Source organism: Mustelus asterias, chromosome 20, assembly GCF_964213995.1.
Source record: "Mustelus asterias chromosome 20, sMusAst1.hap1.1, whole genome shotgun sequence".
Lineage (NCBI taxonomy): Eukaryota > Metazoa > Chordata > Chondrichthyes > Carcharhiniformes > Triakidae > Mustelus > Mustelus asterias.
This window is the reverse complement of record NC_135820.1, coordinates 18379604-18392487: the sequence shown is the minus strand read 5'-3', so window position 1 is coordinate 18392487 and position 12884 is coordinate 18379604. Positions and strand designations below refer to the sequence as shown.

The window sequence follows — 12884 nt, the reverse complement described above, 5'->3', positions numbered from 1 at the left end:
CTAAATGCACCTTTGTTTTTTTCCAATCGAGGACTTACTCAGCAATAACGATATGTCATTCTGAACCACATCAGTGCTGATGAAATGACACATTTTCTGCAACATCACATGAGAGGACCACTCTCTATAAACACGTTAATGTATTCTTGTTCCCGAATCGAGAGCAGGTAGCATTTTCATATTCCTCAACTCTCTTTATCTGCTTTGTCAGGGGTTTTCAAATAACTGTTTAGCCAGTTGACCCCACACACTGTTGAGGTACAGCCACTATCCAGTTCAACACAATTGAAAGAACCGGCAACCAAGATACTCGTGGGATGACTTAAGTTTTCTGTCACTAATGCAAAGCTTTCTTGCCAATCATTCTTATCAGAACTGTCTATTTTATGAGTTACTTCAAATACGTGACGTTTGCACAATTCCTTAGATAGTGATATTTTGAGTCACATCAGAAATATTTAGCAATTATTTCCATTGTATTTCAGGGATTCATTCATTGCTGGCTATCACCCAAATCTTGCTTTTCGTCTTGATCCATTAATCTATTAAAAGTACGACTCACCTCAGGATGTCTTTGAATAAGTGCCTGTGACTGGGCCCTCATCAATTTTGAGAGTCAGTAATCATGGAGTCCTCCATTCTCTGTTTTTTTTTACTCATTCACGGGACAAGGGCATTGCTGGCTGATCAGCGTTCATTGCCCATCTCTAGTTGCCCTTGAACTGAGTGGCTTGCTAGGCCATTTCAAAAGGCAGTTGAGAGTCACCACATTGCTGTGGCTCCGGAGTCACATGTCGGCCAGATCAGGTAAGGACAGCAGATTTCCTTCCCTAAAGGGATTAATAAATCAGATGGGTTTTTCTGACAATTGGCAATGGTTTTAGAATCATCAGTAGATTATTAATTCCAGATTTTTTTTTCTTAAATTCAAATTCCACCATCTGCTTTGGTTCAAACCTGGGTCCCCAGAACATTTCACTGCAGAATTTCCAACATCTGCAAAGGTAGCTGGAAATGATTGTTTATCAAAAGCTTTTTTAGACTGTGGTCATTTGTTCAAAAAGAGAGTCCTCAAAACTGAAAGTGTGCCTATGTGTGAGATTTCTGCGCAATGTAATAATGTGAACACAAGTACATTCTCTGGAATTTCTAGATCAAATTTCTATCAGCAGGATTTCACGTTCCTGATCACACTGGAGTGCAAAGTATTGCGAGAGCCCAAAACTCGATTTATGCTGGTGCAATTGTTCCCCCCACCAATGATGTAATGGGAAGCCGTCAACATCGGAAAGCCCATTACAATTAATTTACATCTAATTATCAGGCCTCTATACCTAAAATTCTCTCCTCCACAGTCACATAATCCCCCTCACGTTGATGTGAATTATGGCACCTGGCATGCATGCCATGCACCTGGCAAGCAGAACCTGCCAGAGGAGTTCAGGTGAGACCAACCCTTGTTCAAAGAGGTGTTAGAAGAAAGCACCAGGGTACTTAAAATAAGTTCCCAAACTGGTGATGCTACAATACAGGACTTTATGTATTCTAAATAACAAAAGGAGCATGCTATTGACAGAGCAAAGTGACCAATGGATTAAATCGAAGCTTTGCAGTCTTGGCATATTGAGTTGTGAATGGTGATGGACAAACAGGATCAAGAAGGACAGCTTCCATGAATATTTCCATCCTCAGAAATGGCAGAGCCTATTACGACAGTGCAAAAGTCAAGGCTGAAACATTTGTAACTATCTTCAGCCAGAATTGCTCAGTGGATGATGCATAGAACCATAGAAAATTACAGCTCAGAAACAGGCCTTTTGGCCCTTCTTGTCTGTGCCGAACCATTTTATGCCTAGTCCCACTGACCTGCACTTGGACCATATCCCTCCACACCCCTCTCATCCATGAACCCGTCCAAGTTTTTCTTAAATGTTAAAAGTGACCCCGCATTTACCACTTTATCCGGCAGCTCATTCCACACTCCCACCACTCTCTGCGTGAAGAAGCCCCCCCTAATATTCCCTTTAAACTTTTCTCCTTTCACCCTTAACCCATGCCCTCTGGTTTTTTTCTCCCCTAGCCTCAGCGGAAAAAGCCTGCTTGCATTGCATCTTGATCTGAGGTTGCTGCCATTAAAGATTTCAGTCTTAAGCCAATTTGATTCACTTTGTGTGATATCAAGAGTAGCTGAGAACATGGATACAGCAAAAGACCCCAACTATATCCTTGCTGCAATGGTTTAGACTTCGCCCCACCTGTAGCCAAACTGTTATAGGTACACACGCATCTACTCAACAAAGTGGAAAATTGCCCATGTATGTCCTGCAACAAGGAGCAGGACAAATTAAATACCGCCAATGTTTGTCCGATCAGCCGACCTTTAAATTTCAGCAAAATGATGGAATTCACCATTGACAGTGATATCAAGTGCCACCTACCTGCCCACAAATCCTCAGTTCGGTTTTTCCCAGGACCATTTGGATCCAGATCTCATTACAGCAAAACCTGAAAAAAAGCCAAAATCTACAAATGAGGTGTGAGTGTCTGTCTTTGACACACATCTCTCAGGAGTGCAGAAGGTAATACAGATCTGATTGTTCATAAGGTCTTGACAATAAACTAATTAGCACTTTTAAGTTTTCATACCTTATTCAGGATATTCCAGTTTCAGCATGACAACTTCTTTGATCTGCACTATTTCTGTACAGTAAACGTACTGATTAATGTCACTTCTCTTTCAGTTCGGATGTTCTTAAAGCAATTGAAAACATTATCAAAGAGACACTCACATATCTTGCGAGGGGAGAAGCCCCAGTTATTATTTTCGGTAAACGATCGTCCTGGGAAAATATTCGGTATGTTTTTATTGTATTAATGCAAAACTCTAAGTAACCGTGGGTGGCACACTGGTTAGCACTGTTGCCCCAGAGCACCAGGGGCCCAGGTTCGATTCTCACCTTCTACCATTCTACCCTTGTCTGAGTGGGTTTCCTCCGGTTAGGTGGATTGGTCATGCTAAATTGCCCCGTAATATTCCAAGATATGTTGGTTAGGTGGATTTGCCATAGTAAATACACGGAGTTATGGGACTAGGGCAGGGCGGCCTGGGTAAGATGCTCTGTCAGAGTTGTTGCACACTTGCTGGCTGAATGGCCTCCTTCTGCACTGTAAGGATTATATGGTTCTATGGTATTAAATGAACATCTGGAAAATGAAACGTCCCATCAATCTTATAGAAGTGAAAGAAGTCATACGGATTTCTTTGAAGTTAACGTATTCTGAACTAATTACTTTCTTTAGAAATGCAACAAAAAGTAAAATAAAATGTGTAGATTACAAAGTGAATAGCAGTACTGAGGTGTGAAGAGATTTAAAGAAAGGTTGCTGCAGAGTTGGGTACAAATCTAGTTGATGACAACACATTCAAGGAATTTTGAGATGAAAGGAAGGTTAAAGATGAAGTGATATATGATCAGGGTTGGGGTGGGGGGGTGGGATGGTGCGGTGGGGGGGGGTGGGGGGAGCGTTGGTGGGAACTGTAATGATGGCAATTTTGAAAAGCAGTTAGACAGTGCCTGACAAAAGGGAGCCATTTAAAATATAGGAATCAGGAAGAGAAGTTAAGTGATCATTGATTTATTCAAAATAGGTCAAGGGATTAGGAGGTTTGGCTGATAGACATATTGAGTTCAGAGAGGGCATATGGGAAGAGAGAAATATATGGTTGAGGCTGTTGTGGTATAGTAGTGAATGGTTACATGAGAAGATTCAGATTTTACTATCTTCTACCAAAAGGGACAGGGAGGTGGCAACTAAAGATTGTGATGAACAAAAGGCTGGGAGGTTGACGTTTTGGCCTGAAAAGGTGTGTGTAACATGAGGAGTCATCAGAGGAGGCTAATCAAAAACAGTAAAGTTGCTATAGTCCCAGATGACCGTAGCTGCTTTCCCCTTTGAGGGGGAAAGCTGACTGGTGGTGATCGCCACACCTCAGGCAAGGGGGCAATGTTGAGAATTGAACCCACACTGTTGCTCTGCATCAGAAACTAGCCATCCAGCCAATTGCACTAACTGACTTCTTGATCAAAGGCAACACCTAATGTATTTACAATTTACATTTTGACAGGTTTGATGGCAATGTTGGCTTGCAGATGGTGTCTGATTGCACTGTGAGCAAAGTGAGGTGTGAGTGCTCCAAATCAATCCACAGATTTGGTAAGTAATTATTGTAGTGATTGCTGCTGATATAAATACAGTGTGATTGCTTGCAAGGCACTAACAGCCCTTCTGTGCATGTGCAGCCAAATGGGAATCATCCCACTTCCTCCCACAGGAGCTGCATTTGTTTATCTCATTTGTGGCTGCCCATGTGCCTAACCAAAGGCTGCGGCCTGAACCAGTTGATTCCCACTAACTTTTTGCCTGACAGTGACTTAAAACTGTAGAGGGTGGGGGAGAAGAGAAGGCCTATAAACTAGGTAGAAGAGGGGAATGAGCTCAGAAACCTGGACAGGCAATGGCCATCACCAATAAGAGACCTCTAACCAGCACCCCTTGACATTCAATGGTGTTATCATTACTGAATTCCCCACTGTCAACATCCTTGGGGTTACTGTTGTAGGTAAATAACACCTCTGAGACTAGTCGTGAGTCAAAGTACAGTGGTTTATTTTCACAAGCTTGTGGGAGAAGTCCGATTCCTAATATGGTCTCCAGACCTCTCCCCGAATACAGGCTAAGAGCGAATATTTATACATATATTTTCGCCCCTGGTCACGTCCGCATTTTTTCACGATTATTGCTGCTTCGGCGGTTCCATCCTTCGCGTAGTCTGTGTAATCGTGGCCATCTCAAGGCTGTCTGTTCTGTCGCCTCTATGTGGCGGACATCTGTGGTTTGTTTATCCAGCATACAAGATTATAAGTTTGCACAAACAAGTTAACTGAAGTACAGGGGCCTATTTAACAATTTATATCGGTAAGGATGAATAATATATAATGAATATGTATGAATCTATTATTATACGATCACAGAAGGCATGCATGTAAGCTCCACCGTGTTAAACAGGAGTATATAATATGAAAGAACACAAAATGGATTCTAGCTTATACTAGCTGGGTTAGCCACATTCCTGAACACAATTAGCTGGAAAAATCATAAGCTTGTGTACCACAGCAGGGACAGCTGCTTCTCTTATCTGCTTTGGAAACACGTAAACAAGTTCTACAGACACGAAAAGAAGTTCTGCAATGCTTTTTACAAATCTCTAAGTATTACAAAGTTCGGGTTTCAATGCTTTGCACAAATCTTAAGTGTTACAAAGTTCATTAACCCGTTCCCTTCTTCAGTTACCATTGACCAGAAAGTCAACTGGACTCACCACATTAACACAGTGGCTACAAGAGGAGGTCAGAGGCTAGGAATACTGCAGCGAGTAACTCATCTCCAGACTCCTCAAAGCCTATCCACCATCTACAAGGCACAAGTCAGGAGTGTGATGGAATACTCCCCATTTGCCTGGATGGGAGCAGCTCCAACAACACTCAAGAAGCTTGACATCATCCAGACAAAGCAGCCCACCGATTGGCACCACATCTACAAACATTCAGTCTCTCCACTACCGACGCTCAGTAGCAGCAGTGTGTACCATCTACAAGATGCACTGTAGCAATTCACTAAAGATCCTTGGATAGCACCTTTCAAACCCATGACTACTTCCATCTAGAAGGATAAGAGCAGCAGATACATGGGAAAACCACCACCTGCAAGTTCCCCTCCAAGCCACTCAGCATCCTGACTTGGAAATATAATCGCTGTTCCTTCGCAGCCGCTGGGTCAAAATCCTGGAATTCCCTCCCTTACGACATTATGGGTCAACCCACAGCACATGGACTGCAGCATTTCAAGAAGGCAGCTCACCACCATCTTCTCAAGGGAAACTAGGGATGGGCAATAAATGCCGGCCAGCCAGTGACACCCATGTCCCACAAATTAATAAAAAAAAGTGGGTGGTGCAAGTGAAGTGGGAAGAATGTCTATCAAAAATATGTCTAACTCTGCATTGAATAAATTCAATTACCCAGCTCACTGAGTTGAAGTTAACAAATTTGCATTGGTAAAGGGTTGGCTAATGGACAGGCAGCAGAGAATGGACATACACAGGGCATTTTCGGGTGGTGGACTGTGACTACTGGAGTGTTACAAGGATCAGTGCTGGGGCCTCAGCTATTTACAATTCAAATTAATGACTTAGATGAAGAGACAAAAAGTAATATATCTAAGTTTGCTAACAATACAAAGCTTGGAAAGGTAAGCTGCGGGGAGAACATAGGCTGCAAAGAGATTTAGACAGGTTAGGTGAGTGGAACATAGCAATTAGGAACAAGAGTAGGCAATTCAGCACTGCGAACCTGCTCCGCCATTCTATATGATCACAGCTGATCTCCATCTCATCCCAGCTCCACTTCCCTGCCTTTTCCCCATAGTCCTTTATCCCACTTTTGATCAAATATTTATCTTTATCCTTCTTGAATCCATTGATTGATTCTGCATCCGCTGCACCCTGGGGCAGTGAGTTCCATAGATTCACAACCCTCTGTGAGAAGTAGCTGCTCCTCATCTCTGTCTTAAACCTCCCCCTCTTGAGTGGGCAACAAGATAGCAGGTGGTGTATAATGTGGGGAAGTGTGAAGTTGTTTTCTTTGGTACAAAAACAAAAGCAGAGTTTTTTTTAAAACGTGAAACTTGTAAATGTTCTTGTTCAAAGAGACTTGGGTGTCTGTACAAGGAATGCAAGAAGTTAACATGCAGGTACAGCAAACATTTAGGAGGGCAAACGGCATATTAGCCTTCACTGCAAGGAGATTGAAGTACAGAAGTAAAGACATCTTGCTACGATTGTACAGGGCTTTGGTGAGACCACATCTGGAACACTGTGCAGTTTTGGTCTCTATTATTTGAGGGGATATATTTGCATTGGAGGAGATAGAGTGAACGTTCAGTAAATTAATCTCTGGGATGAGGGGGTTGTCGATTATGAGAGAAATCATAGAATCCCGACAGTGCAGAAGGAGGCCATTCTGCCCATCGAGTCCGCAGCAACCGCAATCCCACCCAGGCTCTATTCCCACAACTACACATATTTAGATTGCTAATCTCCCTGAAACTAAGGGCCAATTTAGCATTCCCAATCAACCTAACCCACACATCTTTGGACTGTGGGAGGAAACTGAAGCACCCGGAGGAAACCCACGCAGACACGGGGAGAACATGCAAACTCCACACAGACAGTGACCCGAGGCCGGAATTGAACCGGATCCTTGACGCTGCGAGGCAGCAGTGCTAACCACTGTGCCACTGTGCCTCCCTGCACGTTAGCTGAGTTCAGAGGTTGAGTAAATGTTGAGTAAATATTCAGAGGCTGAGTAAATGTGCTTATACCCTGTGGAGTTTAGAAGGAAGAGAAGCAATCTCATTGAAACATAAAGAATTCTGAAGGGGCTTGGTCAGGTAGATTGTTTCTGCTTGACGGGGAATCGTAAACACATGCACAGTATCAGGATAAGGGGCCGATTGTTTAGGACTGAGCTGAACAGAAATTACTTTGCTCACAGTGTTCAAAGGAACCTTTGGGATTCTCTACCCCAGAAGGTAGATGCTCCATTGGGGTGAAGGCCAAGACAGACAAATATTTAGCCTCTCAGGGAATTAAGGGATATAGGGAGCAGACTGAAAAGTGGGGTTGAAGCCCAAGATTAGCCATGATTGTATTGAATGGCGAGCGGGCTCGATGGACCATATGGTCCACTCCTGCTCCTGTTTCTTGTGTTCTTGTCTCCTACAGGTGCTTATATCAATGTGTGTTATTGTTTGTGTGAAGCATTTAGATGTTCTGATGCAGTGTGGTTCCAAAAGAGTACAAAAACTATGTAAGAAGGCTTCCAAGTATCTTGCTCCCAGCTCAGTGCTAGAAGGTGTAGAGGTGCCTTCCCTCAATAGCAGCTAAGATTTGAGGATGATTATGTGAGGAACGTGGATCTGTATTTGACCACGGTAAGACACAGAGAGAAATAATAGGTTTTTGAAGACAAACGTTTCTGGCACCTTTTGTCTTGCAGCTCTAATACTTAAGGCACTGTCGATGATCTACAAGTTGGTGCAGAGCAATACTTATGCCACTAAAAGGTAACGGAACGTTAAGATAATATTTCAAAACAGATATGACATGGAAGGTAGCAAATGCATCATACTGGAGGTTGTACTGAATAATATGCTTGCAATAATTTATTGTAAATTGACATCATAAGATGAACAAAAGCTGGCTACCAATATCAATATCACTCAAAAAACTCCATCTGTGAAATGCAAATTCCTCTATGCGCGATTTGTATAGACGGCTGAACAATTTCAGTCATGTAACTCACACAGGAATTTGATCATTGGATACATCTAATTCAACTCTGCACAGATTTACTCTACATTTCTGTTTTATTTGTGTATGCGCCACTAGCAAGGCCTCCCATTTATTTCCCAAGATGATGGTGAGCCATCTTCTTGAATTCCTGCAGTCCATGTGGCAAAGGTGCTCCCACTGTGTTTCTACATAGCGAATTCAACTGGCATTTGGAAGTGATCACGTTCCCATGCACGTGCTGTCCATGCCTTTCTAAGTGGTGGACGCCACAGATTTGGGAGCTGTTGAAGAGGTTTGGCGAATTGATTGCCATGTGGGTGTTGGAAGTAAATGTTGGGCTTTTGATGAGGAAAATTGCTTTGTGTTGTGTAATATCAGGTTTCTCATGTGCTAATGCAATATTATTCCCTATTTTTATTTATTGCTGGCTGTGCCAACATTTATTGTCCCTCCTTAATTACCCTTGAAAAGGTGGTGGGGAGCGTCCATGAGCCGCTGCAGTCCACTTGGTCTCCTTATACCCATGGTGCTGATCAGGAGAGGGTTCCTCCTGATGGATGTTTAACCCATCATGACTGAACAAATAGCGGTATAGGTCCAAGTCAGGATGGTGTGTGACTTGCAGGGGAACTTACAGGTGGTAGTGTTCCAATGCATCTGTTCCCCTTGGCCATTTTGGTGGTAGAGGTTGTGGCTTTGGAAGGTGCTTCCAGAGGTGAGTTGCTGCAGTGCATCTTATAGATGTTACACACTGTACCACTTCGCTCCAGTGGTGGAGGGATTGAATGTTTAAGGTGGTGGATGGGGTGCCAAACAAGAAGGCTGCTTTTGTCCTGAATGGTGTTGAGTTTTTTTAAGTGTTGTTGGAGTTGCACTCATCCAGGCAAATGGAGAGACTTCTGACTTGTGCTTTATAGATGGTGGATAGACTTTTGGGTTATTCACTCCAGGATTCCCAGCCTCTGACCTGTTTTTGTAGTCACAGTATTTATATGACTGTTCCAATGCTCATTAGTAATCTCCAGAATGTTGATAGTGGGGGATTCGGTGCTGGTAATACCACTGAATGTCAAGGCTAGATGGGTAGATTCTCTTCTGATAGAGGTGATCATTGCCTGGCATTTGTATGAAGTGAATTTTACTTCATTTCTATTCTGGATTTCTGGGGAATGATTTCTTGCTGTCTCTGTGTGTAGTAACAGCACAGCAGGAAGATTTTCTCTGCTATTTCTAACCAAGATCAGAAGTTCGAAATGTTAATGGGTACAAAGAAAAAGGCATTTCATGACAAAGTAAATCTGTTAACTGAATTTTTCGGAGTTTTTCTCATCCATATGGTGCATCAAAGGTAATATTTTTGCGAAGTAATGAGCAAGAGTTAGGGGTGATGAGAGCATTATCACCTGGTGGTTCAATATTGCTTGATGTAACACTGAGTCACATAGGTTTACCCTCTGGTTTGCTAAGGTGGTTGATCTTATTTGGAACAGTGGTGAGGTGTTATAACTATCTCAGTTGTAGATAGCTATATCTATACAACTATATAGTTATATCTGGAGCAGTCCTTGTTGAGATGGGGGAGGTACTTAAAAAAGACTTGTCAGAGTATATCTGATGTAATTACTTTCCCTTCCCAGACCAGACACAGCAGTTCTAAGGAGAAGTCAGCTTTCGATTTACATTGGTAGCTCTTAGGAATGCAGAGTAGTATCCTTTCCAGTGCTAAGTACTGGTTAGACATTAGACATACTAGATGGAAATTGTTTCTACCTGAACCACTATGTTTGATAAATCTTCCCACAGCTAGCCTTTAGGATTTGGCAAACTCTTTAGGATTGTCCTTCAGGAACATTCTTGAACATTCGGTTTATCAATTATAAAAATATTGATGATGGAGAAAGAAGGACCATTGTATTTATTGGGTAAGAGAAAATCAATTTTCTTACAAGTTGGCATGGGAAGGTGCTGTGTCGCTAGATGAACGTGTTGGGTGAGCAATGGTGATGCAGGATGGTTGGATGTGAGAGGTCATGAAATGAAACCTGCTGGAATATGTCCAACTAGAATAGTTAACCCCACAATTTACATGGCTGAGTTTAGGAAACCAGTATCTGGAAGTTAATGGACATAAAACCCACAGCCTACCTCGGTATGACAGAGTGTGCTGTGGCTGTAAATAAAACAAAAAATACTGGAAATGCTCTGCAGGTGCTGTGGTTGCAATATACTACGGGCGGGGTTTTTCTCCCTCTCTGCAGCGTGTTTCGTGGCGGCAGGAGGTGGTGAGACTCTCGCTGGTGGCGGAATCTTATGGTCCTGTTGTTGTCAACGGGGTTTCCTGTTGAAGGCACCCCTCGCACTGGGAAGCCGCAGCGGCTGTGTGCCGCCTGCGGGACCCGAAGATTCCCCCGGTGTGAACGGCAGCAAGATTCCAATGGATATTAATGCATCACCTTAACAAAGAAAGATTCTTACTTAGTGCCGCCAAAATTACACAGTTTAGATTAACAGTCCTCACACTAAACTTTGGCTTTTAAAATCTGGACATCAGGGATTCTGCGTGACTAAGTTTGGCTTGATTTCACAAGCTTACTTTCAGGAAGATATGCGCACCTGAAATTCACAGAATGGTTACAAAAGAAAAGAAACTATTTGTCCAGTTGAAATCATGCCAGCTTTCTGCACGAATAATTTAGTTATTCTCACTTACCCATTCTTTTGTCTGCAATTTTTTCTCTTCAGATGCTGGTCCAGTTCTCTTTTGAAAGCCATGACAATGCCTCCACCATCCTCTCAGACAGATTATAACCAGTAAAAAGTTTATTTTCTCAGGTTTCTTTTTGTTCTTCTGTCAATCACCTTAAATCTGTGTCCTTTGGTTCTCAATTCTTCTACCAATAAGAATAGTTCCCACTATCTACGTTGTCTATAACACAAATGATCTTGATAACCTTTATTAAAAACTCCAGGTTTCCAGTCTATCCACATAACTGAAGTTACTCATCCCTGGAATCATTCATGTGAATCTTTTCTGCACCCTCTCTAAAGCCCTTTACATTTATCAGTGCCCATAATTGGACACAATACTCCAGTTGAGACCGAACCAATGTTCTGTAAAGATTCATCGTAACTTTCTTATTTTTGTGCTCTATGCCTCTAAAACCCAACATTTGTGACTACTTTCTCAACCTGCCCTGGTACCTTAAACAATTTATGTATTTTGGCCTACACTTCACTCTCTTCCTGCAACACCTCCCCCACCCCATCCCCCCACCCCTCCACCACTTAGAATTGTACTCTTTAGCTTATATTCTCCCTCTTCATTCTTCCAACCAAAAGATATCCCTCCGTGCTTATTATCTGCATTAAATTACATCTGCAAAGAGTCTGTCCACTAATCTGTCCTCTTGAAATCTTTCACTATCCTCCATATAGTTCACCATACTTGCAAGTTTTGTGTCATCTGCAAATTTTGAAATTATGCCTCCACGCCCAAGTCTGAACTAGTCATATAATCAAGCGTAGTTGTCCAATAACTGACCCTACTGTATATCTTCCTTCACCATTACTCACCTTTCTGTTGCTCAACCAACTTTGTATCTATGCTGACACTACGTAGATGGGCTTCAACTTGACTGGCAAGCCCATTATCGAAGTTTATCAAACATGTTTGGAATTCCATATACATCACATCAACTGCATTACCCCTATTAACTCTCTGGTTTTTATCAAAAAACTCAATAAAATTAGTTAAACACAATTTGTTGTTAACAGATTTGTGCTGGCTTTTCTTAATTCATCTACACTTGTCAAAGTGACTCTTAATCTAAGAGCTTTCCCACCACCTGGGTTCCACTGATTGGCCTGTAGTTCTCTGGGTTTATCCTTGCACCCTTTACTGAACAAGTCACATTTGAAATTTGCCTGTCCTCTGGCACCACCTTGAAAAACCGGGGAATATATCTTTGGTAAAGAAGTTTATGATGCTACCAGTGCATCAAGCCTATATTATTATTATGGTGATTTTTATTTCAGAGACCTGTATTACAATGAAACACAGTTGTTTGGCTCACAGATAATTCTGGATGGCATTATCAATGATATATGCTGCATGTTAAAAGTCCCACGCAGATGTCTTAACATAGTAAGTACTTACTGCACGTAAAATGTTCCTGGAAACATAATGTTGTTAAGTTGTTTGCTATCTCACAACAAGGTCTGGAGGCTTTTATGGTTGAACATAAACTGTTCATTAACAAGTCATAACTATATACATCTCCAAGGTACTGCCCTGCATTGCATTGATAGCCCTGAAGACTGGAATAAGTTTAGTATCCCGCAAAGGAGGACTAAAAGGATAAGAAAGAGAGAAAATAAACTCCGAGGGCAAACAAGCGAGGAATAAAAAAACTGACAACAAGAGGTTCTTTAAATATATAAAAAGGAAGAGAGAGGTCAAAGTGAACATAGA

At 42.1% G+C, this 12884-nt stretch overlaps 2 protein-coding genes across 2 annotated transcripts in view; both read left to right on the top strand.

Annotated features, from left to right (window-relative positions):
* The window catches only part of gcnt7 (glucosaminyl (N-acetyl) transferase family member 7), a 420025-nt gene that overhangs the window by 88202 nt on the left and 318939 nt on the right, over window positions 1–12884 (top strand). The window lies entirely within an intron of this gene.
* Window positions 1–12884, top strand: part of spo11 (SPO11 initiator of meiotic double stranded breaks) — a 52897-nt gene that overhangs the window by 15177 nt on the left and 24836 nt on the right. The window contains exons 2-7 of the mRNA XM_078236047.1: window positions 1154–1205; window positions 1356–1444; window positions 2742–2855; window positions 4127–4215; window positions 8118–8184; window positions 12449–12557. Coding sequence (XP_078092173.1) covers window positions 1154–1205; window positions 1356–1444; window positions 2742–2855; window positions 4127–4215; window positions 8118–8184; window positions 12449–12557 — 520 coding nt within the window. The remainder of the gene's footprint in view (window positions 1–1153; window positions 1206–1355; window positions 1445–2741; window positions 2856–4126; window positions 4216–8117; window positions 8185–12448; window positions 12558–12884) is intronic.